This window comes from Acanthisitta chloris, unplaced genomic scaffold (assembly GCF_000695815.1).
Source record: "Acanthisitta chloris isolate BGI_N310 unplaced genomic scaffold, ASM69581v1 scaffold46319, whole genome shotgun sequence".
Classification (NCBI taxonomy): Eukaryota; Metazoa; Chordata; class Aves; order Passeriformes; family Acanthisittidae; genus Acanthisitta; species Acanthisitta chloris.
In genome coordinates, this window is record NW_008693957.1 from 1 (window position 1) to 24,886 (window position 24,886).

At 40.9% G+C, this 24,886-nt stretch overlaps 1 protein-coding gene across 1 annotated transcript; it reads right to left on the reverse strand.

Moving 5' to 3' along the window:
- Window positions 1-1,282: 1,282 nt before the first annotated feature.
- On the reverse strand, window positions 1,283-24,282 carry LOC103810326 (arf-GAP with coiled-coil, ANK repeat and PH domain-containing protein 2-like; the record flags this gene model as incomplete). Its single annotated transcript, XM_009083226.1, has 6 exons — window positions 1,283-1,466; window positions 1,946-2,004; window positions 5,530-5,583; window positions 6,199-6,318; window positions 8,679-8,736; window positions 24,114-24,282. Coding segments are annotated over 6 exons (644 nt in total), but the record flags the coding sequence as incomplete, so codon positions are not given.
- Between the last annotated feature and the right edge of the window lie 604 nt (window positions 24,283-24,886).

Here is a 24,886-nt window from a genome sequence, read left to right on the forward strand (position 1 = left end):
CCAGCAGAGACTGCCCCTGTCCCAGTCGTGGGCTGCAGCATTTTCAGGCTTTCAGCTTTTGTGTCATCCAAGCACAAAGAATTTCTACAGCTGAATTCATTTTTGCCCACATTAAGAGATGCTGAAACTTTTCCCTGTTACTCTAAATGCATCTTTACCCCAGAAACTGCTCGTATTTTGAGGATTCAAATTCCCAGAGGCAAATGATCTGCAGTTCACACACACACAAGGAACTGGCCTAGGCTACTAACTGCCAGTTCCCCCCACACCATTTAGTGTGAGCACAGATAATCCAGTGGTATGTAATTCACACAACTTCCTAAACACCAAAATGGCCTTTGTCCTTAGGATCCAGAAGGCAGGAGCTCAGTGCTCCCCACTGACCACCCTGTCTGTGCACGTGCCTGGGCTGATCAGTTCCACTTCACTTGGGAGGCAATAATGCCATTTACAGAACTGCTAATGAAGCTTTAAGTAAGTGACTGGACTGTCACAAATCAAGATGATATCTGATATAAACCCAGCTTAATTGTGAAGTGTTGTTCTATGTTTTATCACAGGAGAACCTCAGACCCATTCAGGAGCCCCCAACCCCTCATACCATCTGAGCTGCAACAACCCTGTTTGGCTGTAGTTGTGGGCACCTATAAAACAGATGAATTTTAAGTATCAAAAGGAAATGTATCACTGTATTCCAGGACTGAAAGCAGTGGGACAAAGAACTCCTCTTAACACCCTAGGGAAGATTTGCACTAAAGAGCAAGAGGATAGTTAGGTTCTTGACTTCCCATATGGTACGATGCCAAACTCCAAGGCATCCAGACAAGTTGGATTTGGTAAGTAAAGCCCAAAGCAAAAAACTCAAATTGTTGCAGTAGTCAACATCCTATATCAGAACTATTCAGGCAATTTATATTTCCTAGGCTACAGTTTTCACTTCAAACATAAAAGGAACTGCAGCACAGCCAGCTCATGAAACATTTAGCTAAGTATCGGGCAGATACTGTTTTTTTCAAAATTCATGTTCAACTTGAAAATCAAACTGTGCCATCACAGCAAGGGCACTGAATAACAAAGCACTAAGCAATAATAATGCATCAGGTGAATTCATTTTATTAAAAATTTTATTAAAAACATAAATTTTTTGCTTGCAGACAAAGCTCTCCCTTTCTCCCTGAATCTCCACAGCTTGCCAAAGCTTACAGTATGAACTACTAAAGGACAGATCTCTAACTACATGTAACAGATGGTTTTGAAAAGTAACTTTTACTGCTGCACTTACCTGAAGAACATAATCCAGAGCTATGTGTCGAAAACATTTCCGCGCTGCAGTCAAAATATTTGTTGCTTCCTCTACTTCGTGTTGCTTATTTCTCTGAACTTGGGCATTTTTCACTAGAGCATTCTCCTTCTCCTCACTCACTTTTTCAAACTGTTTCTTCGCATCTTTAAATTTCCTAATATCTCTAAAGAAAAAGGAAATACGGATAACAAATGAATTCCAAAGCATGGAAAAATGTTTAAAGCTACACTGGACAGATGATGCTCATGACTGCTATAGTTTCTCTGCTTTCATGTTCTTCAATACATGCTTGGATCAAATGGAAATGTATTAATTATATCAGAAGTTTTTTGCCTTTCTTCTCCCAGGAAAGGACAAAATTGAAACAAACACATCACATGGCTGCTGGGGAAAACCATTGGTAAGTACTTTTTCCCCAAGCTCAGACAATTGCAACATGTAATTAAGATCAGTAATTCGTACTATTTCAGTTGGATCTAAAGCCTCAGTGATTTGGGGTGATTTTTGACAAGCTTTAATACACACTTCTCCATTTATGACTGGCTACTGACAGGAAAGAGGTTTCACTAACCCACTCAAACCAGCTGGTTTTAAATTCTATTTTATCTACAATTTTCCCATTACAAGTGAAAACTAACTTACTCTTTAACAAAAGTCTGAAGTTGTGCTTTAATTGATCTTTGGGCTTGGTCAAACAGGATCTGAAAGGAAAGCATTGTTATGTAGGTCAATACCTTAGGTACTCATACCTTCTGAGTTTAGACATACAGCAATGATGCAGAATTAGATGAGATTTATTATTAAATCAATGAGTCTCTAACATCAAAAAATAAAACCTTTCACAGTAGTTTTGAAATGAAAAGCTAAGGAATAAAATAAGAAAAACAGCACAAACCCAGCACCTTTTGCAGGTCTTTTCTTAAAGAATGTGGTTATAAGGAGGGACAAGAGCTCCTGGCACCCTGACCATGAGAGATGCCACTTGCACAGAACCAGTTTATTATGTTTATTGTACAGTAATATTCTTGAAGAAACAACTTTGAATGTTAAGCAACAACCTTTTTGGTTCTTAGGCTTGTACAAATTATCATCAGCTAAAAGACAAATGAAGCCATGAAAGAATATGCCCTTAACTTCTGGCAAAAACCCACAGACTGAAATTCATGCTGAAAGTGAAACATATATGAGTAATTAGTACCACCTCCTTTACATAAATCATTTGTAAAAAAACACCCACTGCTGGACTTCTCAGAAGAATATCTGCATGGTTTCTTTTAAGATTAAGTGTTCTCAGCCATGCTTCCCTAATTTCCTATGATTTGGGGAGGGGGAGACAGGCACAGAATGCAACCTGCTCATTCCAACTGTAAAGCTTCAATTTGTTAGTTCTTCATGGCCAAAGCAGACCTGAATATTAGACAACTTGTGTTTTCTCCCCAGAAATTCTAACTGGGGAATGAAAACACATTCCTTCAGTTTCACATCTGCCCTCAGACTTTTAGGACAGAAGTGAGCAAGTCAATGGTTGCAGGACAAATCCTTTTGTCACTTCTTGTTGTGCAAACACAAATGATGCCTTAATTTCCAATCCTTCTACACCTCCTGTAATGCATTACAGATACAAAACAGGCACCATCACGAAAAAAAAAGTGCAAGCATATAAGGAAGCAGCAGTTGGCCAAGCTGAACAAAATCTCATCCAGAAGGTAAAGATCTTGAAGTATTAAATAGTTTTATTGAAAGAATAAGTCAAGAACTCAGAGTTTCAAGTCAATGTTTTGTCTAAATGTTCTCAGTTTCTCTATTCACAAAATTTGGAAACGAAAAGCTATGCAATGCTGAGTACTGACAGCAAAACCCCAAGCAGCTTGTTCCTCTTTCCTAGAGACACTGGAAGAAGGAAATCATGACTGAGTTTAAATCACCTATTAACACTGGTACTGTATCTTCCATCCAGTCTCCATGTATGGAGGTTTTCAAGACTAAAGGGGATAAAAGCCTAAGCAACCTGCTCCAGCCTCAGAGCTGACCCTGCTTTAGGCAGGAGGTTGAACAATACATCTCCTGAGGCTGCTTCCAACTAGAATTGTCCTGTATCTACACATGGAAGATCCTGTTTGCATTCCCACTTTGGGAAACCAGAAAAACAGACAACTAGAACAGATAAAGAACTTCTTGACAAGCTGGATGTCATGCTGGGACTACTCCCACTGCTGACATTTAAGCTTGCCAGTGCCTGAGCAGTGCACCAACCAAGATCCATACCAAAAGAATATAACCAGATGGAAACTCAAATGATTAGAGGACTCCCAGAAATCTGAGCCTTGGAATTCTGCTTACAGCAATGAAGAGAAAAAACAGGCTAGGCAGAAAAATACATACACATCTTTTCCCCTAAAAGAACAGAGTGCCCAGAGCACAATCTGACTAGATTTACAGCCTTTCCAACACACTTTCACACACTCCAAGTCTAAGAAAGTTACTGTTTGCCATAAGATGTCAAAGCTACTCCCCCACTGCTGAATCAGTGAAGATGCTGCACTAGGCTGGTTTGTGGCCTTGTTTGTAACAAAGCCTCATGAAAAAACTGACAGTCATCCTTATCTCAGTGGGAACATCTCCTTCCTTCCATCCTTCCTTTTATTTCTTCCTCTAGCTGCTTCTCCCTCACGATGGCTGTCCTGCCAACTTGGTCAACAAGAGAGCTGACACACTGAGCCAGGAAGCCCTGTTGAACTAAGCAGATTCACAAAAAGCAATGCAGGACTATCACACATCTGGCAAACTACACCAGAACCCTGTGAAGTGCTTCACCACATGCCTGTGCCTTTTGGGACAAGCCACTGTTCAATTCACTGGGCCTGAGCACAGCAAGGGCATGGAAGGGAGAAAAAGCAGGGCAGACTTCAGATTGGTCCTACTTGGGTCTGCAAAGAAATCTTCTTTGATTTCTGCCTTCAAACTGCCCTAGAGGGAGAGTTGTACTGTGCCAAATTTTAACAAGCAATGCAAGTCAGTTATGCAGAATAGCAGCAGCAAGAACATAAGTCAGATGTATCAAGAAGAGCACACCTCATAGCACTGTTAGGAGAGTAACAGCAGCAAGATGTGTGATGAAGAGTGTCAAACAGGGACAGTCTGGAATCATCTGCTCCATCTAATCTGCAGAAACCACTGACACGAAAATAATATTTTCTCTCACTAGTGCTGCTTTGAACCTTTGCACCAGATTCTCTCTACCAAAGAATCACTGCTCATTTACTCCCCTCTTTCCAGTCTTCATTAGATTAGGTGTAGGTATGTACACTTCATATAATGGAAAGGAAATCCAACTCAATACCATGAACCTGCTTTGCTTTGTTTCCCTTCTAAAAGCATACATTGAAAAACCCAATTAATAAGTATCTGAAAGCTAAGTTCATGCTAACAAACTTATTTTCAACTGCATTCTCTGTATCTCCTTAAATTTTTAACTCCTACTGCTATAAAATCCCCACATTTTAAGTGCCCTGCAGATTTTCAGCACTTTGGAGACACTTCAGTTTGTTTCCAGCAATTGGTTGGGAAATCAATGAAAAGCAGTCAGGCCAAAGGAAGAGGAAGAAAATAGAAGGATGAACACATCCCTTTGGCTTTCAGGATACAAGACTAAACTCTTAACAGGAAACCAAACAAATTAGTTTTTCAATCCATGCAAACTGAACCTTCTGATGAACTCTGATATGCTAAAAACAGCTATTAGTCTTAAATCTTAGCATTTTCCTTTCTCTACACTTGTCTGAATCTGCCATACTTCCAAAAAGAAGTGTCTGCAAATCAGAGGTGCTTCATTTTGTGCATTATAAAGGATGGGGGGAAAGGTAATAATCACTTCAGACCAGCAAAGGAATCTGTTTATAGTTTGTAACTGCTACACATCAGTTTGATTTTAAAAGATGGAACTATCCAGTATTTACTGTCTTACAGCACCAGGTTTTAGCAAAGCCTATAAATTCCAAATGAAAAATAAGCCAAGATAAAAATCTGCAGAAAAAGGGATGTTTATAAATACTTCATAAACAAAACATGCATCAAATATTTACAAGTATAAAGTGAGAGGTATTTAATACCACTAAAACCATGCCTTTGCAAACACTGTCAACAAAAAAGCTTTTGCATTATTCTATTATTATCAGATATAACTGCAGAGGAGCTATCAGTGCCTCATTTCAGCTAGAAATACTCACATTGTGGTAATTGGTGATTTCCTGTAAGGTGTCAGAGAACTTTGTCAAACTGGTCTGTAAAGAGAAATATCAAAGTGGTATAAGTAAGCCCTACCAAACATACAGCACAAAAGCAACACTTCAGAGGTTTACATTGGAAATTCATTTCTTTCATGGCATGATTATCAGACTATTATGCCAGGAGTAATAAGTAAACTTATTTAAAGCTACAAGCAACAAAAATGTTACTGCTAACTACCTGTACATAAAGTACCAAACTGAAGCAAAGCAGGGAAAATTCAAATTCAATAGACTAATCACTGTGGGAAGTTCACATAAACTAACACATTAATTGACAATACTTGATATTACACTATTAATATTTTTAAATATTAAATCCTCTGACTCCAAAAACTGCTTAGCATGTTGTAATCACCAGTACACACACTAATCTAACCCATAATTCCTGGAATTTGGAAGTCCTCTGCCATTGCAGGTTAAAGGTGAAGCTCATCAGCACAGACAATTGCAGTCAGCACAGCCAAAAAAACCTCACTCAAAGACAGCTCAAAGGAAAAGAAGCAAAAAGGCAAATAACAGTATAAACTTCAACTACTTCTCCTGCCCACTGTTACATTTTACCCTTTTTAAGTTGTGTTTCTCTCCATTTTTACCCCTTGAAGAACTTACCTCAACCAAAGTATCTTTAGAGGAGTATTGTGCAAGGTCTCGAATCCCATTCATGAACTGCTTGTTAGCTGCACAAAATGCTTTCCCAGTATCAATCATTGCAATACAAAGCTTCACCAGCTAAAGAGGGGAAAACAGAGAAAGCGAAAGGGGTTTGTTTTTACATCGTCATATAAACATGAACATTCTGCGCTGTCAAGCTATGACCTATAGAATCCCTAAATTCAATTCTAAATTTACAGAGCCCCAGATCCTATGAGAAGCTTCCTACTGTACAGTGACAGCCATAAAAATACTGCTCTAGGTCAAGAGAGTGGGACCTAGAGTGCAGGCGGGTGCTGGTGGGGGGGGGGGGGGGGGAATGTACAGCAACTAAAACTTAACTGGTTCAAACCTAAGCAAATTATAAGGGGTTGGTGGTTTCCAGGGGGGGGGAAAAAACCAAGACCAAACCACAAAACAAACAAGGAACCCACACCCTTTGTTTCATCTTGAGCCACTCAGAATACAGGCCCAGGGAAGCAAAAGGCTCCGTGCACAAAGCACAGCTGAAGAGAGGTGATTACATCTCAGAAGGTGAAATCAGTCATGTTTCCACTCATATAACAGACTGCTCTGATGGGTTTCCATCCCTACCACTCACTGCTTAGGTCAGCACAGTCTGATAGGAAGGACCTCAGTATCTTCTGATGGATGTTTTCCCACTTTCTGAACCATTTTTGCACAGAGCCATTAATGACAGGAGTGGTTAGTGAGAGTGACAAGACGCTCTCTGGAGAAAAGGCACATGACAATTGAGTTCTCCCATCCTAAACCAAACTGAGAATAAAAAGAGAAGATTGAACTGATCTCTGAAAGGTTTTTCAAGGACATTAGACAAAAGCAACATAGAAGTACTTGATCCCATGCTGGGGCAAAGAAACCACCCAAGTGTTCTTCCTGCCTTATTTAGCCAGTAATTTATGTTGTCTCAGGCCCTCTTAGAAAAAGAGGAAAGCTGAGCATGATCTCCCACATTCTGATGAACAGCCAAGTTGCCTGAACAACAGACAGAAAAATCACTACCAACATGACCCTTTTTCTTTCACTTTGGCTTACGGTTCACAAGCCTGAACCCAGTGTCCTTTCTTCCAGAGGAGATAACTGCAGTCAGAGCAGCCCAAAGTCACAATTGTGAGACAACAAGACTTGGTTTAGTATGAACAAGTGAGCACAAAGTGTTACCAACCAAGCCTGAACAAATCATTACCCTCAGGCCACAGTTACCTCAGCTCACACAAGCAGCTTAGATTTCAACTTAACTGTTGTACTAGACGGCCCTGAAAGATGCCCCCTATGGAATTTGAAAACTCTTTTCCCCAAAAATGACTTTTAGACTGGTAGAAAAGTCAAATTTCCTAGGCAGATTTTTTTCAGATCCTTTAAAAACTTTACACAGTTTGTTCTATCAAAACAGATTCATTACCCCTACAAAGAAATGTGTCTTACAGCCATCAGTTTCACAAAAATTCACACCAAACCAACATTAACTATCTTGAATTTATTTTGAAAGAGCAAGTGGTTAGAAAACTGGACTTATTACTACAAGAGGTAAACAAGAATTCTTCAGATTTAACACTACACTTGACATCGACTTTGTCTCTAACTTTCTACTAGTTCCTGCTGTAGGAACTCACAGCTGCAGGAACAAAAGTTTGTATTCAAAAAGCAGCCAAGGCAGTGAACAAATGACATTTGCCTACCATGTGAAAACACAGGCAAAGAGTAATTTTAAATATTTAGCATAGAACACAAACCAAGGAAGGCTTTTTTCAGAAGTAAACCAAAAATAAACCACTCTCAAAATACTAGAAAGACAGAACAAAAGCCTTCAAAGGTGAGAAAATTAACAAATGTATTGTAAGGCTCTGAGAAGATGCTATATCTATTTTTTATATAAATGCACAAAGCATGACAAAAAGCAGAATGAATTTTACGGTAGTTAAGTCCTCCAGACAAAAGTGAAGGAGATATATACCTGGCCTGCTGTGTCTGTGCCTCAGATTACCAAAACAAAGATGGACTTTCAATCTCCCAAAGAAGGAGTAGCCAGATGTCCCTCAGCATGCAGCTGGCATAAAACAAGCTCTCGACACAGAGATGGCCAAGCCCTGCGCTGTATCTCAGGTGAAAGCTGAGGCAGTTTGCAAGCAGCTCCCAGCACAGGGCTGAGACTCAGGGGTGTGAGAGGCTGAGTCAGGAGGGGATTGCACAACCCAAACCCCCAGCTGGGGACCAAATGAGTTCACACTGCCTCTTGCTGCTGTTCCTCCAGCTCAGTCCCCGAGGCGCTGCTCCCTCCCGACCCAGATCCTTTTCCTCTGCAAGAGCAGAGTGCTCGGTCGGCCACAGCCACTTCCCAGCTGTGAACTTTAAAACAAAACCTAAACACATCTTTTTATCTTTTTTAAGAACAAGCACAGTTGAATTGAAAAGCTTACCTTGTCAAGTTTCAGTTCCAGTTCTGTCACATCTCCTTCTACTTCTTCTAACGCTGCCCTGCAGGGGTAAAAAATTATTTCCTTTAAATCTTTACACAGAAATACTCTAGGACTGGGGGGGAAGGGACAGCGACATGTTCATTTAACTCCCTTATTGCCATCACAGTTGCACTTAAACTTCAACCAGAAAACAGCACAGATTTCAGAGAACCACAGGAATTGCAGAAGAGAAACTACATCACTGATAAAGTTTACTGATAAAGACTTGAGATCAAGTTGTATTAATCCTAATGTTTGGCACATTGAAAGAGGTTTCCTTTATTCTCCTATAACCAGTAATCTGTATGTTTGAAAGAATTGACTAAGGAAAGAAACCAAAAGTTTGAGCAAAATTTTTAAAGTAATCTGAGTTTTGGTGACTCTCCTGGCTCAAATCTGCAGCTATTTCATGGATGACCTTGCAATGAGATGATGCAAAAATACAGCATTTGCCATGTGCCAACTGACTTGCACAAGTTGGGATGGCACTTGTATCATTTAGCTCTAGTCTAGACTGATTGAATCTTTCAGGTGAGACAAATTTCACTTGCCAGTATAAAAGTTGCTTTCATAGAGCACTGCTAAAGTGTAACTTCATTTACTCAAATTTGTGTTTCCCTTGACACCTCCTTCCTTATTGCTACCTGATAAAATAGAAGACAGAGGATGTTTGACACTTTTTTCAGAGCCCATGACCATTGCTGTTTCATTGGGCTATTGTCCTGAGAGACTGAATGTACTAATTTCTGGCAACAAATGCCCTTGCTCCCATCACAGGGTGCCCATTCTTCCAGTCATTCCAGCATAACTGCTCATGAAGCCACACTGTTTACCAGTAGTAGTCTGCCTTGGGGAAAAAAAAAAAAGTAATAGGAAGTTCTCTGGGAAAATTGGATCAGACACGTCACATTTCAGTCCTACAAAAAAACCAACAAACACTTCCTGGAAAAAGTTATACAGGCAGGGAAGTACGATTTGTAGCAGGAGTTTCTTAAGCTTTACCACTGAGGAGAGAGAGTACACAGAACCACAACTTTACTGTCTCTTGCTAATTCCATTCTAGTTCACATGAGTACAAGCCAAGTACTAAAAAACAAAAATCCACCAAAAAGAAAAAAAAAAAAGACTGGATCAGGCCCCAAACTCAGGAAACGCATTTTTTTCCCCCAAGAACAGATCTGAAAAACATTGCCAATTGCCTGCCAATCTCAAGCACTGAGCATGACATTCCCAGCTTTTTGCAGATTTCACTGCACACAGTTGCATTCCAGTTTTTGTATCTAAACACATTCCCACAGTTACATCCTAGGTTTTATAACTAAGCACATTCCTGCAGTTACATTTTGGCTTCTTCCTCCTCTCTAGCCTCAGACCATGAAGGATTTCAGGCAACATCAATTTCTCTTTTACTTTATTTTCTGCCATCAACGATTCATTTCCATTTAAATCTGTAGTTAAATCATGTTTCAGAGAGCACTAAGGAGAAGAAAACCAACCCCAAAACCAAAGGAAGGAAAAGTACTTCAATATTTAGACTGCAATTTTGTATTCGTTTGTTTATAATCACAGTGCAACAACTGTTTATTTGTTTCTTTGGCATTAACATAAAAGCATGATTAAGTAGTTTGTTTACAGAACTGTAGCAAGATCTGATAAGAATATTTTTTTTCAGTGTCTTTAACTTGCAAAGAGTTCTAACTCCACAGGACTTAATGAGCTAGAAGTCTACGATTCAAGATGAAGAAGAGAGATAAAGGCAGTTAAGAGCAGGCGGAATGAAGACAACATCTGCTCAGTAATTAAAGCTCTATTCCAAGAGGAAAATTTTAAGACAGGATAAACTCAACTGAAAAGTAACAACAGAACATCAAAAGACTGAAAACATGAGGGGCAGGTCAAGAAAACAAAGCAAAGCAGAGAGATCACTGGAGCAGGGAGAGATACAGCCCCTCTACCACCTGATTCCTCGAAAATCATCTTTGAAATGCCACAGGTGCCTGAGGCACTAGGCTGGTTCTCTGGGACATCTCCTACCACCTCCATGTGATGGAGGGATGGTACCTCTGGGCCCTACAATGGATAGGGATCAAACAGCTGCTGTTTGGCTCCAGCCAAATCCCATTTCAATTCCATGCTTCTTTGCATAGAAATGGCTAGTTTCACTGTTTCCATCTCCAAAATTCTAGTATAAGTTATTGCCATGCAAACTTATCCACAGTATTAGTGCAATACTGGATTACAAGCACAAAAACAATGGAGAGGATGTCCTCAGACTATCAGAATACTGACATATATATATATTCAATTAAGTACCATCTAGTCACAAGTTGTTTTCATACTGGGTTAGCAACACATGAAAAACAACTGATCTGAACTGTGCTACATTAATGCTATCCTTGTTTAATACTTTTCGAAGCCATGGAACACAAAGGTGCATTTCTCTCTGAAACACGGAATAAAGCTCACAGCAAACTGTCACAATTCCGAGTGAATGTCATGTCCACAGCCAAGACAGTCTCCACCTATAAACACGGGAAGTGGTGGTGAAACATCTGAGGACCAAGTGCCAGACCTGACATGGAACAAAACTGTTGCTCCTAAGTGAGGCTGGAGCTGGGAGCAAAGTTTGCGTCACAGTAATTTCAGCCAGAAGGTTCTGGCATTAGGAATAAGGATCAAATCTGCCTCAGTATATGAATCAAACATCTGTGGCTTCCCAAGATGTTAAAACATTGCAATGCACAAAACCAGAACAGCTGCTTAAGGGTGGAGGACAACTTTTATAAATGAGCAGTCTCCCAAAATCTTCATGCTCTGTAATGAGGACTCTCAGGAATGTGTTTTTCCTCTGCTGTGACTCCTCTCCTCCACCACCATCCCCCCAAAACACAGTTCAGTTTGCTAGATAGAGCTTCCTGCCCAGCTGCAGTGCAGGAGGAATATAGATGATGGAAGAAAACTCAAGACCTGACTTAGCAGCCTTTTTAAATGAGGATAATGTCACCAGTCACCCAGCCCAGCATACACAAAGGACGCTCTGATGCCCATCATGGCACTTCCTTTGAGTGACCAGTCAAAGACTTTCTTCCAGGTTAAGGTACTTCAAAAACCCCAGGAAACAAACAGAATGATGATGGCTAAACTCTCCTCTAAAAAAGGAAAAGGGTCATTCTCAGCTCACAAGCTGCTGACAGTTGCTAAGAACACGTTAGTTTGGACTCAACCACCACACACTGCTGACCATAACACCAAGCACACCGCGACCGTGGTGTGCTGTGTGCTACTGGAATTAACACATGCCACTATAAAAAATATATTAAATAAATAAAAATTATTCAGAATAAAAAAGCCCAGTAATAAAGTATTTTCCCACAGTTTGGGTATTTATTTTAATTAAGGAAAGTTTGAAGCCTAAATCTTCGGTTCACCTTTTGAATACACTTTCAGAAGAACAGGAACAAATACATGAAATCAACTTCTATTCAGTCTGGGACTTCTGAACACATTCAAGTGATTGGACTCATGAAATGGGAATGACAGGTTTTTACCACTGCCATTTCAATAGCATTGCTGCTACAGTCTTGTGCCCAAATCTTGGAAACACAACACTCTTACTGGCACATACTCTATGCAGAACTGCTCCTTGATGCACGACTTGAACTTTGCTGCAGGTGACATGTCCTTTCAGCCAACATCCACTACACCTGAAAGACAGCTTGAAAAATAAAAGTACTACTGAATGTGAAAAACTGGAAATAGGAGGAGACAACTAAGTGCAAGATAAGAATATGGACCTGATAATTTATAGGAATGTCTCTATGTCAGAGCCTATCAGGTGACAGAGACATTAATCAGAGGACAGACTACAAGATGTAGTCAAATTAAAATGCAGTTATACCACAGATGATACTAAACTTGCTCACCTATTTGGTCTGCTCTCTCTCTCTTCACACACATACCAGCTGCCCCTTGGTATCACACCTCAGATACTAAACAACTACTTACAGATTAGTTTAGAAACATCCACAAACTGCTGAGGGTAACATCAGGCTGGGGGAACAGACACACCCCCCACCATGGCTATGCCACTGTGCACTGCCAATTTTCACTGGTGACTAACAGTGCATTTGCTGTTCACCAGGCTGCAAAGGTCCCTGTCTCGCAGCGCAGCTGCACAGGGTTGTTACTTTCCAAACTTGTCTTCACATTTGTCTTGGTTGAACTTCAGGAGCTTTCCACCAGTGCTCTCCTCTGCTTTGCTGAGGCCCTGCTGAATGGCAGACCTCCAGCACATCAACTGCCCCCTCCCATCACTGCGTAACTCGTTTTATTTCCTGCATCTGCACTGAGATATAAAAAGGTATCTAAAGGCATCTTAACCAGCATGCTAACAAGGAATGCATTTGGTACATGTATAATGGCATCAGGCAACTGCAGTCTAAAAAAGAAACATGACATATTGAGGGACAAAGAAGCCATACACGGAACAATAAGGCCTAATAACTTTGGATAACAGCATGGCTAGATACAAGAAGTGTTTTACAACTTATGAGATGTGTCATAACCATTAATGTGGTCTGAAGAAAGAACACTGTTGCAGCCTGTCATAGAGCCCATTGAAGTACTGGTTTGGCACTGTGGAGATTTTTCCCTGCTGGCACAGAGTCCCTCCACACTGAGGAACAGATGAGGAATGCTCCCTGACATGCTAAGATAAAATTCCTCATTCATGCTGGTACTCCCCACATTATTTATTCTTCAGTCATTGCCACAAAACATTCTATCAATAGCTTGGAAAAGACTCTACGTGCCCTACATGAACAGCAGGGCTCTTAATCAGAAATGTGAACCCCCACCCCAAAATCCTAGAAATTTTCTATGAGCCAGGTGGATCGAAATATGGAAATGCATTTCCTGAACTGAAGATTATCATGCTGATGAATGAGCCAAGTTGTCAGGTCCATAGCAAGCACTATCTGCATTTCAAATTTCCCCAGAGAAAAGAAACAAGAATCAAGCTGTCAGTATTAGAAGGGCCACTCTTCTATTCCTCCCAAGTCAGACTTCTCCTCTCATAAAATAACCAAATGAAATCAAGCAAAGGTATTGACTGAATTCATAGAATCACTAAAGCAAAGTTCTGCTTGTAGGTACCACTTCTTACGGTTGTCTTCACCTATGAAGCTTAGTTCCTCCCCAGTAATTTATGTGATCTTTGATTTAATAAAGAAACAGGATAAATCCTTTCAAGACACACACTTCATTTGACTTGTTCCTTACTGCTAGACTACATGTGGCTCGAAAGATAATGAACATTATAAATAAATCAGTCTTCAAAAAGGAGCAAGTTCTATTGCCCTTAATATACGTGGCTGGAAGTCAAACTGATCACCAATAAACTTGCACCAGCATTTGACATCTCACACAGCCTGTAGGGACTTCCGTGCTACTGCTGGCTCTGAATTCTCAAGCTTTTTCTCTTGTTACTCTTCTGCAGCAAATTGCCAGACATACCTAACAGTGTCCTGTTCCTACTAGCTTTGTTTAGTATTTTTCTCTTAAGCTTTTTAACCCCAGGAGAGCCTGAGAGCAAGCCTGAGCAGGAAATTAGCAACCCTTTTCTTCCATACAGAGTGTGAGAGGCAGGAGTTACTTATCTTTCAACCTTTTGCTCATCCTGAGACAGCTGTTAACAAGAGGGTGACATAATGGTGACCACAAAAACTTCAGACAAGATGTTGCATTCTTGACAACTTGCAGTGTAATCAACATCTTGTTTGTGAAGCTCTCGTGGTCACATGTCTTGCACAACTTTGACTAGTGACTCCAACATCCAAGAATGAGTTAAAGCTTTACAAGCGGCCTTACTATCAGGTAAGAAAGTATCAAGACATTGCAACAAAAAAAAAGGGCAGCAGAAACAAGCACAAGAAACTTATGGTGTTGCTTTAGTTTTTTAGATCTCATCAGCTACCCAGGATCTTGAACACAGAGGCAGCAGATGGAATGAAGGATTTCAACATGTGAAAACTCAAATATGCAGTAAGGTCAGGAAGTGGAAGCATAAATATAACCATCAACTGCAAATGATACGAGATAGAAGATCTAAAGACTACACCCTATTAACCTCAAGATCTGGAGTTACCAGTCAGCTTTGCTTTAAAAGCTGTAAGTAGTAACAAACTGAAGAAGAGTGACAACACTAATCCCTGACTTGGAAAGATACTCCTTATGTAGATCAACTGCAGCCAGTGCAGAGAGAGTAAACACTGCAGGATTCCCCCAGTACAGGACTCTCAGGATCAATATGCTCAGAACTGATACAGCAAGACTTAACCATCTGCACAGAAAACCTCTCATAAATTAGAGGCAACTGGAGATCAGAGAACTGCATAATTAGCAAAACCATAAATATAATCTTAACACGAATCTTGCGTTTGCATTGATTTCAGAAAAATAAGGTAATATCTGTCCCTTTCTTTCTGAAATTTCCTTAACTGCTAACTTATACCTTACATCGCTGTTAGAGAGTTGTGTTAGTCACAGAGTTAGTGGCTGTGTCCAACTCACCCTAAGCTGGGAAAGGCTTTGCAACGAGACCTTGCTGTGTTTCAGAGGTGCTAAGGACCAGGAGTTATCTATAATTCCAGTTATAGCAGATGGATTTTCTTTACCAAAACAGAGGAAAGTCTAACTTTTGCTATGAAGACTGAGTCCTCAGCAAGTATTTACCCTTTTTGTCCATTTCAGTAGGTGGATATTCTGGTAATATACTTTCACAAGAGCAGAACACTGTGACAGTCACACTGGAGTTTGCAGCTTTGTTATAATAGACAAATTCTGACCTTGAATTTTTTGTTTAGCTATTAGGTGAATACACTTACATGTATTTACTCTGTTACCATAAGTGCATTTTACATGTTAAATTAGTAGTGTTGTTGTCCCCTCACACTGCAAAAAGCAGTTTGTTTGCCCTTCATGCCTTTGCACTGAACAGGCAGCCAAACGAATCCAATCTGAAACCAAGAGAATGCAAAAGCATTAGAGTAGGAGAACACAGAAATACAGTGTATTGGTGTTTTCCAGACTTCCACTTTTGGAAAGGCCAGTGTCCTTTCCTCTGCATCCTTCTCAAACGATAATGGATCATCTATCAGAAAAATAAGCATTTGGAACTTCATAATATAAAAACTACAAAATGCATATGGTACACCCACAGCCCTGGAAAGGGTTTAAATGTTCTGTGGGTACATTTAGTATCTTTTCTCCCACTACTTTTAGTCATCAAGAGATTTTAAAGACCCTGGGATTTCATTCATCTACCAAAGCTAATCACAGGTAAGCTGTTTTCCAAACAAACAGAAGCTTACATATGCTTTATTCCTTACATACTAAAAGTTTTTCATCTTAAATCAACTGCAAATACTTTCAAACAAAATCTTCCAAGATTGAGACTTACAATATAGTTTATATTTTGCAATAGTAGGCACATTTAACACGCCCCTTGGTCATGTTTTCAACATTCTTTTGGGGATAAATAAAGCAGGATAGAATAAACAGGCAGATATGTTCTTCAAAAATCTGACACTTGACACAAGAAAGCACTCCAGGAAGTTAAATGAAGAACTTTTAAAATCACTCTCCACAAACTGGAGATTTTTCTGGAGAATAATCCTGTAGATCCTTCTGGAGAATAATCCCATAGAGAGGGTATGTACATGTGTGTAGTTTTTCTAAACAGACTCCAATTTAGCAGCACACAAATTCAGCCAGAAGCTGCATCCTCAATGTAACATCAGATTCCTCAGTCATCCTGCACAGTTTTTACCCTCCGTAACAGTCCTGTCTGGCAAAGCCAATGCAAAGGTCCTACAGCTGCAGTGTGCCTCACCTGATCCAATCCTGTATCTGAGCAGAGATACCCAGTTAGCCATCTAAAGCACCTTTGGAAAGACAGAGTGGAAACACATGATCTTCAGGGTGCAGTACACTTTATCCTGACACAGATGGCTAAAACAAGTCAAGAGGCATTTGGGATCAAATCTTAACGAAGATTAATAGTTGTAAGGAGCCTAAGCCTAAGATCTGCCTTAAGAGGAGGGATGGCTGCACAGCAGATGAGATGAACTCTTCCTTTCCTGTTTAAGGAAGTTAAGAAAGGGCCTATGTCATTATTTACTGAACACTTCATACAGACAGGAACTCCAACTTACAGGAATGGTACAAGTCTAGGAAAGACAAGATATAACCTGCATTTCCAGTGGGGCAGTGAGTCTTTATAGTGCCTTTTGCTTATGTCGGTTAAGATCACAAGGCCCCACACTGCTCAGCCTACATTATTTTCCTTCTTCACCCACCTGAGTCTTATTTGTGTTGTCTTAAACCTCAAGTATATTAGCAAGAGCATGTGATATAAAACCAATGATACTGTAACAACCACATGTTCCTTACATTAAAGTTCACCACAAGAATCCAGGCAAATGCCAAGTCTGATTACTTTCACAAAGTACTCCAAACAAAACAAACCAACAAACCCCACACACTAGCAGCACCTTTGGATCTAACCAATTAGCAACATTCAGACACCCATTGCTGCCCACTGACCAGCAGCCCTAGCAGCAAGGGAGTCCCTGGGGAACTGGAGCCTGGGACAGACTTCCACACAGACTCACACAGCCAAGGGTGCACTGCTCAGACCACCGATGGGGACAGAAGAGGCTCAGGGCCTCTCTGGGTAAAGTCCACAGAACAGAAAAGCAAACCCCATCTCCCAGCTCAAATTCCACACTTCTTTTCTGACAGGTGGAAGGGGTAACATTCATGGGCAGGAGTCTGACACTCAATACAACACGCTTTTTCTTTGTACCAAAGGACTGAATTCAATTCCAATTTCCTTCTACAAGGTGTCATTCCATGTACCAGCACACAAAAATCTGCTATGTGATCTGCAGCATTACGTAAGTTACGCATACTTTTAAAAATAACTACAAGATCAGTAATAATTGAAGAGAACGGGATTTAAAATGCACAGAAATGTTGTGTGTTTGATTTCCATGTGTTCCTACTTAAATTAACATCTGGCACACACAAAGATGGAAATCTGAAATTGTCTTGCATAGGACTTGTTTTTTTAAGGTTTACTACATAGAATACATTTCACTACACAAGGCTTCTCCATTTTCTCTTTGTATTATATCCAGCTTAAAATACAAAACTATTTCGGGAGTTTAGAAGTTTCAAATCACATCATGCAAACTCTCACTAGCTCTGCCTTGTGTTTATTCATACAAAATTGTCAGCAGAGATCTTCCTTTAACAGCTCTTACTGAAGGCAGATCACAAAGGCACGAAATGGAAAAGGTAGTTCGTGTGTGTGCAGTGACTACTGTCAGACTCTCGTCCAAAACCACAACACAACTATTTAGATCCTCATGATTACTGACATACGAACTCTGAAAATTCAAGAGTATTGTGCCTGAATGCTGGGAGTGCTAGAACACCCAACAGAAATCTGATTCACAGCAAGAGTCATGCCACATGAGTGAGTTTTCCAGCCATCTGACAGGGGCTTTCCCTGTTCAAGCCTCCTCTCATTCATAAAACACTTGAAGGAACTATTTTGTAATAAGTTATTTTCTTGGTTTATCCTTGTCTTGTCAGTTTGAAATTGTATACAGGACATTATCCCACAAATTAGATTTCTCCTTCACATAGGCTGAGTTCTTTGCAGTGCATCAAAACAACACAACTGATTTACCCCCAGGCTGAGGCTTGGCCACTTTTAATACTCACAAAGCAAGTGTTAACCATGAAGTCATTATCCTGTCACACATGCTAGGATTCTCTTGAAGAGATTATCAGGAAGGTGAAACAATTTTTTAGTCTACTGGACTGCTTGAAATGGTTTCGTTTATGGTCATAATGATAATATCCACTATTTCTCATGTTCCTGATCTAATCTTTCTGTCATAGGAAGGAGTGGCAACAAGTCCTGGATTCACATTGCAACACAGAGAAGTGGAACACCCCTGCATGTATTAATATTACAGTCCACACACTACTCTGCATTTCCTCAAGGACTTGCATTGCAGACAGCTACTTCAGCTTTAGTCACTCTTCTCACAAATTTGCCAGTAGGAAAAAGCAGGGCTCCTAAATCCTCACCTGAACTCACAGAAACATCTCCATCTCTAACAAACAGCACAGTATCAGCTCAAAGAGATCACAAATGCATTCACACAGTTTAAACTTCTACGTATGTTCTTAAACTGAATTCTGCATGCACAAGTGAGAGGCAAAAAAAATCCCCAACCAAACAAGGTAACTAAATTACTCAGAATTCATTCTTCTATTTCCTGCCCATGTAAACATGACACTTCTGCATTTTCATCTCCATCTCTTTGAGACACTAAACTACTTGATTCAGCCAGCAAGGCCTGCATCAAGAGCAAGGCAAAGGATTCTTGGCACTGTCAACAGTAATTTCAGTAGGAATGTTTCTGTAGTCAATGAAAATGAGGTATTTTCCTTTCCTTTTTCTCCCAAAACAGGTTATCAGGACGGAGTTTGCTTTGGGGAGTTTTTAGAACAGTTTTCTGTAGTAAAAAGTTACCAATAATCTAAGTCACATTCTTCACTGCACAAAGTAAGAACAGGAAAAATGCTGACTAAATAATGTGGTTCTCGGTACAAGGCTGTCAAGAAGCTAAGCCTGAAAAAAGATCACAGGATGCTGCTGACATAGCTGAAATCAGCACATTTGCTGTTGAGAGGCCAACAACTTCACAGATGTATACAGGCAAACAAAGCCACCCAAAGCCCACCTAGCCCAAGACACAGATTTCTATTCTATAGTTGTCTCCTTCCTCATGAATATTCTATTTACCAATCCTGCTTTCCAGAGATTTTAACATGGCTATCCCCCCCAAATGTAAAACTATCATCCTCATAACTTCCGTTCTTAACGTAATTACACGAGATGTGCTTAGCCAACATAAATGAGGCACTCCAGGCTAGAGAACCAAACCTCTTCAAATCTATATTTAAAACTTGAATGACTGTAAGAGCTTGTGTAATTACAGCTCCAGTGCTCACACACACACAAATAAGCTGTCCTTCTAATTCTGCAAGTGCTCATTAGAGATCACTTGCACAGGCTTAATTAACATCAGTACTTTAGCAACTATCCTGCCGCTGTGCTACAGCAACGGTATGATAACTTGCAGATTTTGCTACTACTTCCACTGTGAGTTCCCTTCTCAGTGTGGGGGTTTTTTTCCCCAGATAAAAATGCAGAAAAGAAAACCCAAGGAAACTAACATTTTAAGTTCCTATTAACACTTTGAGGTAAAGTTAAGATTCTCCAGTTTGCTGTTACTTGATGTAATTTGCAATCAAACAAACAGAACCACCACCCTATGCTTTGTAACTCACAACTGTGACAATAACTTCTATTATTATTTAAGAAATTTAGGCCCACAAACCAAATGAAGACATTTCAGGGCACATTTCTCTAATCTCCATTAGGAAGGACTGTCACAATTTACAATTAAAATCTTTCCAGATTTAAAAGATTTCAGTGTGAGAGATTTTGCAGAGATGTATTTGAGAGGGATCTTCAGTGAGCCTTCTTTACTCTTGACTGACTTCCCTAGAAGAAAACGCTCTAACGTCGCACACGATGTTCTAATGCAACTCCCTTTCTTTAGGTCAATGATTTTCTTAATGTACATTTAAAAGATGCAGTCAGAAATTTAAACATTAATAAATTGGTGCGTAGAGCCCAAGAGGAACAGCACAGTCACTGCAATGCCCACGATGGCAAAGCATCAGAAATCTTGAATTAGTCCTGGCAGTGTGGACAGGGATGCTGTCCACATGTACCACCACGAGCATCCTGCTGAGGCTGTGTTCCATGTCACTCACTTCAGCTACAAAAAGTTCTGTTCTTACAGCCACAAACTGGAACTTACAACGGAACAACCAGACAAGTATGAAAAATGCTAAATACAAACTCACAAGCAAATGTCTGGCAGATTTCTCTTTTGACTTACTGTACCTTTTTTTCTATTCTCCTGCAATACTTTCCACCCTGCCCTGCCAATAAGTTACAAACTTGCTTTTCAGTCCTGAACACCAAGGGCAGAAGGCCCAGACAAAACACTTCTTTGGAAATCTATTCCAAACCAGTTAGGTAAGTCTGAGCAAAACTGACTTTGTGCTTGGTCACATACCTTTTCACACTTGCAGTGTGGCTGAGTTTATGCCCAGGAGCAGCCTCGGAGATTTCAGTGGAGCTGTAACCACCCAGAGCAGCTGTGCTACAAACCCACCCCAAACACCAGGACTTTGCTGCCACTTGCAGCAGGAAACCAGCAGGTTGGGAAGCAAAGCTGTCCTGTGCACCATTCCCACTGGAACTCAACACTAAAGGGACAACTTTGCTGCCATTTCCACGTTTTCTTCAGAAAATAACATGCAGACCAAAGTATATGGGTTAGGCACTCAGGATTATTACTCTGACTACTGAACATGACCTATTCCAAACAGGTTGAATAAGTCACTTTCTTACATTATTCAGATTTTAAGTGACAAAACGCTGCCTGTTACCTGGGAACCCAATGCTTAGTGACTAACCTTTGGTTATATAGTATCAAAGAGAGAAAAAAGCCAACATTATAAATCTAGAAAGTGAAAGTGGCACGAGTGCCCTGTTCAGCCTCATCCCACACACAGACCTGAGGTGCACCTCAGCTAGTCCATTTAGACAGACCAGAATCAAAACCACAGAAGAAAACCAGCACATACCAGGGAACCCCAGCGACAAGCCAGTGGTTCTTACACCACAGCCCTGCCTACCCCAGCAACGCTCAGACTAAAGATGAGTCCCTTTGAAGGGACTACACTGTAACCACCAGTTCTACCCAGAAACTGCCACAAATAAGAATGGTAATTGGCAACAGCTTCATTTACAGTCTTTCATCTGCCTCACTCACCCATCATCTGTTCTGCAGCTGAGCTCTCCGGAAGCAAATAGAAATTTACATACAAAAACCATTTAAAGTTCAGCAACAATGAGACAAGGCCAAAGAAATTATCTCAAAACACACAGCTTTCTACAGATGCATTTTTAAAGACTGGAATGGACCAAAGGTTTTTGTAGACTTCTACAACTGCACACATTGCAATCAACTGAATTTTGCTTTACCTATTATTTGTTATTTATCAAGATTGTTAACTGCTATTTACAGCAGATGTGTTTCCACATCACTTAAAATTACTTCTCCTTTCTAACAATTTAGCTTCAGAGTGACTCACGTGGTTGCCACGGTGCACAACTCACCCATTGAGAGAAAATGTTCTTTAGTTACAAGGTGAAAAAATGAAAATGAAACAGCAGTGTTAAAGGCCGTTCCATTAAACTCTGAAACTTAGACTCTCATTGTTTAAAGGAGAAAGAATTATTTCACAATGTTATTTGCATATCAAAAAGCTACTCCAGGAATTCCTGATTATATACACAGAACTTGCCAGCACAGCTCAGTTCTTACTACTCAAGGACTGCTCCAACGCCACTCCCCAAGCAACTTCTTCATTGGATGGGAAGTCATTGACACACTGTAGAACTGCAAACGCATTTCCTTGCTAGATCTTTGGTCTGTTCATATTTTAGGAGAGGGGATCGTGACAGAAAAGCACGTGATTTCAGCAAGATTATTTTCAAAGCAGGTTTAGAAATAAACATGACTACACATTTATTTGCAAAAGGGCCTGAACTCCCAGCCTGTTACGCTGCTTTCAAAATCAGTTTCTAAACATCAAGTTCTCAAACCCAAACTGATTCGGTATGTTACAAGTTTGCAAATCTAGTGATGCAATAAGCCATTATTGCTTCAGGTTTTATGATTCAAAGATTTCTTTATCATCTACTGGGTTTAAAAAAAAAGAGCATGCCTTACCATGAAATAACCCACCACACTGGTGACGTGAACCTTTATAGGCATTACCCAATCACACATCAGCAACTCCACAGCCACAACCAGGCTCCCTCCATTGGCATTCTAAGCATGGAAACACACCTTTGTTTCTATGATTCGAGGCCCAATTAAACCTCAAAGCCAAGAGATCAACTTCCTGAGAAACAGGTAAGCAGGAAAGCCATGTGTCTGAAGCTGTCTGCAGTAGCACGCTTTGAAAGATTTAAACAGTTCCCCATGAAAACAGGGATTTGGTGACTCAGGAGCTCTGACTCACCCATGCCCTCCCCGTTCTCTCCATGGCCATAAGAAAGCAACCTGTGACATTTCCGTGCACTATGTGCCTCCCAACTGGTTTATTTAACTGCTCTGACAGGTATACTGATGGGGAGTACAGGGGCTACACCCACCTGCTCAACAAGGTCAGGAGAAAGCTGCAGCTCTGCTTTGCTACAAGGAACACAGCACAAGAAGGTGTTTTGTGTCCATGCTACCCCCTGCAAGAGCATAGGGCTTTGTCATGACCTTGCTCTGCATTAGTGTCTCTGCCATCCCTTAAGGAAACCACAGCAGTGACCATCACTCAGAGGGTTTCTAGTGTTTGGGTTGGGTCATTCATAAGAACACTAAGAATGACCAAGACTGTAACAGCAAATACTAATGACTAATAATGGAAGATACTAACTTTTCTGAGAAATGCTGCAGGATTCTTGCTTTGCAATTTTAACCACTTCCTATCAGCTAAAGGCTGGAAGGATGTTTTGTTGAGCATAAGGTTTTCTGCAATTTCTTCCAAGGTAGTAGTATCAAAGACTGGGAGAAAGACCATGATCTACTAGGAGACTCTGACAAAGGGTTTTCCCCAGTTTCTTTCCTTGAAGGAAAGTAATCAAGAGGGGCAAAAGGAGAACAATATAAACTGAGTTCAAGTGAACAAGTCTGTGCCTTAACTTGAAGGAACAGCAGCACATTTCTGATTGCAAATTTTAGTCAGTTTCTCGGTTCTCAGGAGTATTTAATAGTTCAGAAGTTATCTGTAATTCTAAAATTAACTTTAATGGTATAGTTCTGTGGTTAAACTAAGTCAATCTAAGACAGCATCGTTACCAAATGGGATAGACCCACATTAAACACAGCTGTGCCAGAAAGCACAGACAGCAGCAAAGATGTCCAGCTCAAGGGCAAAGTTTGGAGGAACAGCTAAGCCAATGTAAAAGTTCTCTGTTGCCCCAGGGGAGGTCTTGCTCCCACTGCCTTCATCTAGCCTTGCTTCTGGCAGCAAAGCTTCCTCTCTCTCCTCCTTACTAACCTTCAGTAAGTTTTACACCCCTTCCAGTGCTGACTCAACTCACAAACCAGGCAGAGAACCATCCGGTCTCTTCTGCCAGGACACTCAGCTCACTGAAGGATCCAACAATACATGTCGCAGTCATCAGAAAAACCCGTGGCAGAAGCAGCCAGTGACGAACTGGCAGCAGAGACAGGAGCAAAGGAGGGAAGAACAGGAACTCCAACTTCTGCCAAGGGTAAGTCATCCAACTCTTCTTCTCCAACTTCCTCCACATCCCAGAACCACACGATTGCTAAAGCTGACACAAAGAGGAGGTGAGAACACACGGCCAGAAAGCAGAGGAAGAGCAGGGCTATCTCCCTCAGCAGCCAGTGCTCACCCAGCCTGTGTCAGCCAGCCACAGAGCCACAGGCACTCCAAACAGGGCTCAGTGTGGGACAGGAGAGGCACCGCAGTGACGCATCACGGCACGGAGCTGTCTGTGTCTCCACCAACGAGCAGGGCCAGACCAGGCACAGAAAGTGGGCACAGACAAACCACACGTCCAACAGAGAGGCACAATTATGTTGAGTAGATGCAGTGGTGTAAAGGATATATAGAGAGAATGGATAAAAACACAGGGAAAGATGAAGGGGAAAGCTGCCCGACACAAGCAGAAGTAAACCTACAGCAATGACAGACAACTGGTCACTGGAGCGGGGGAAACAAAAGAGTCCATGTCTCGGTCTGACAACAGGAAGTAAGATTAGACTGAGCTTCTTTAGCGCTGGAAGTCCAACCACGGGACATGAGCACAGCCGAGCAGCAGGCGCGGGCAGGAGGCGCCGGGAGCTGAAGGCTGAGCACAACTCTGCAGAACCGGAGACGGATCGCGCAGGAGTTCCGTGCCTGACCCCGCGCTG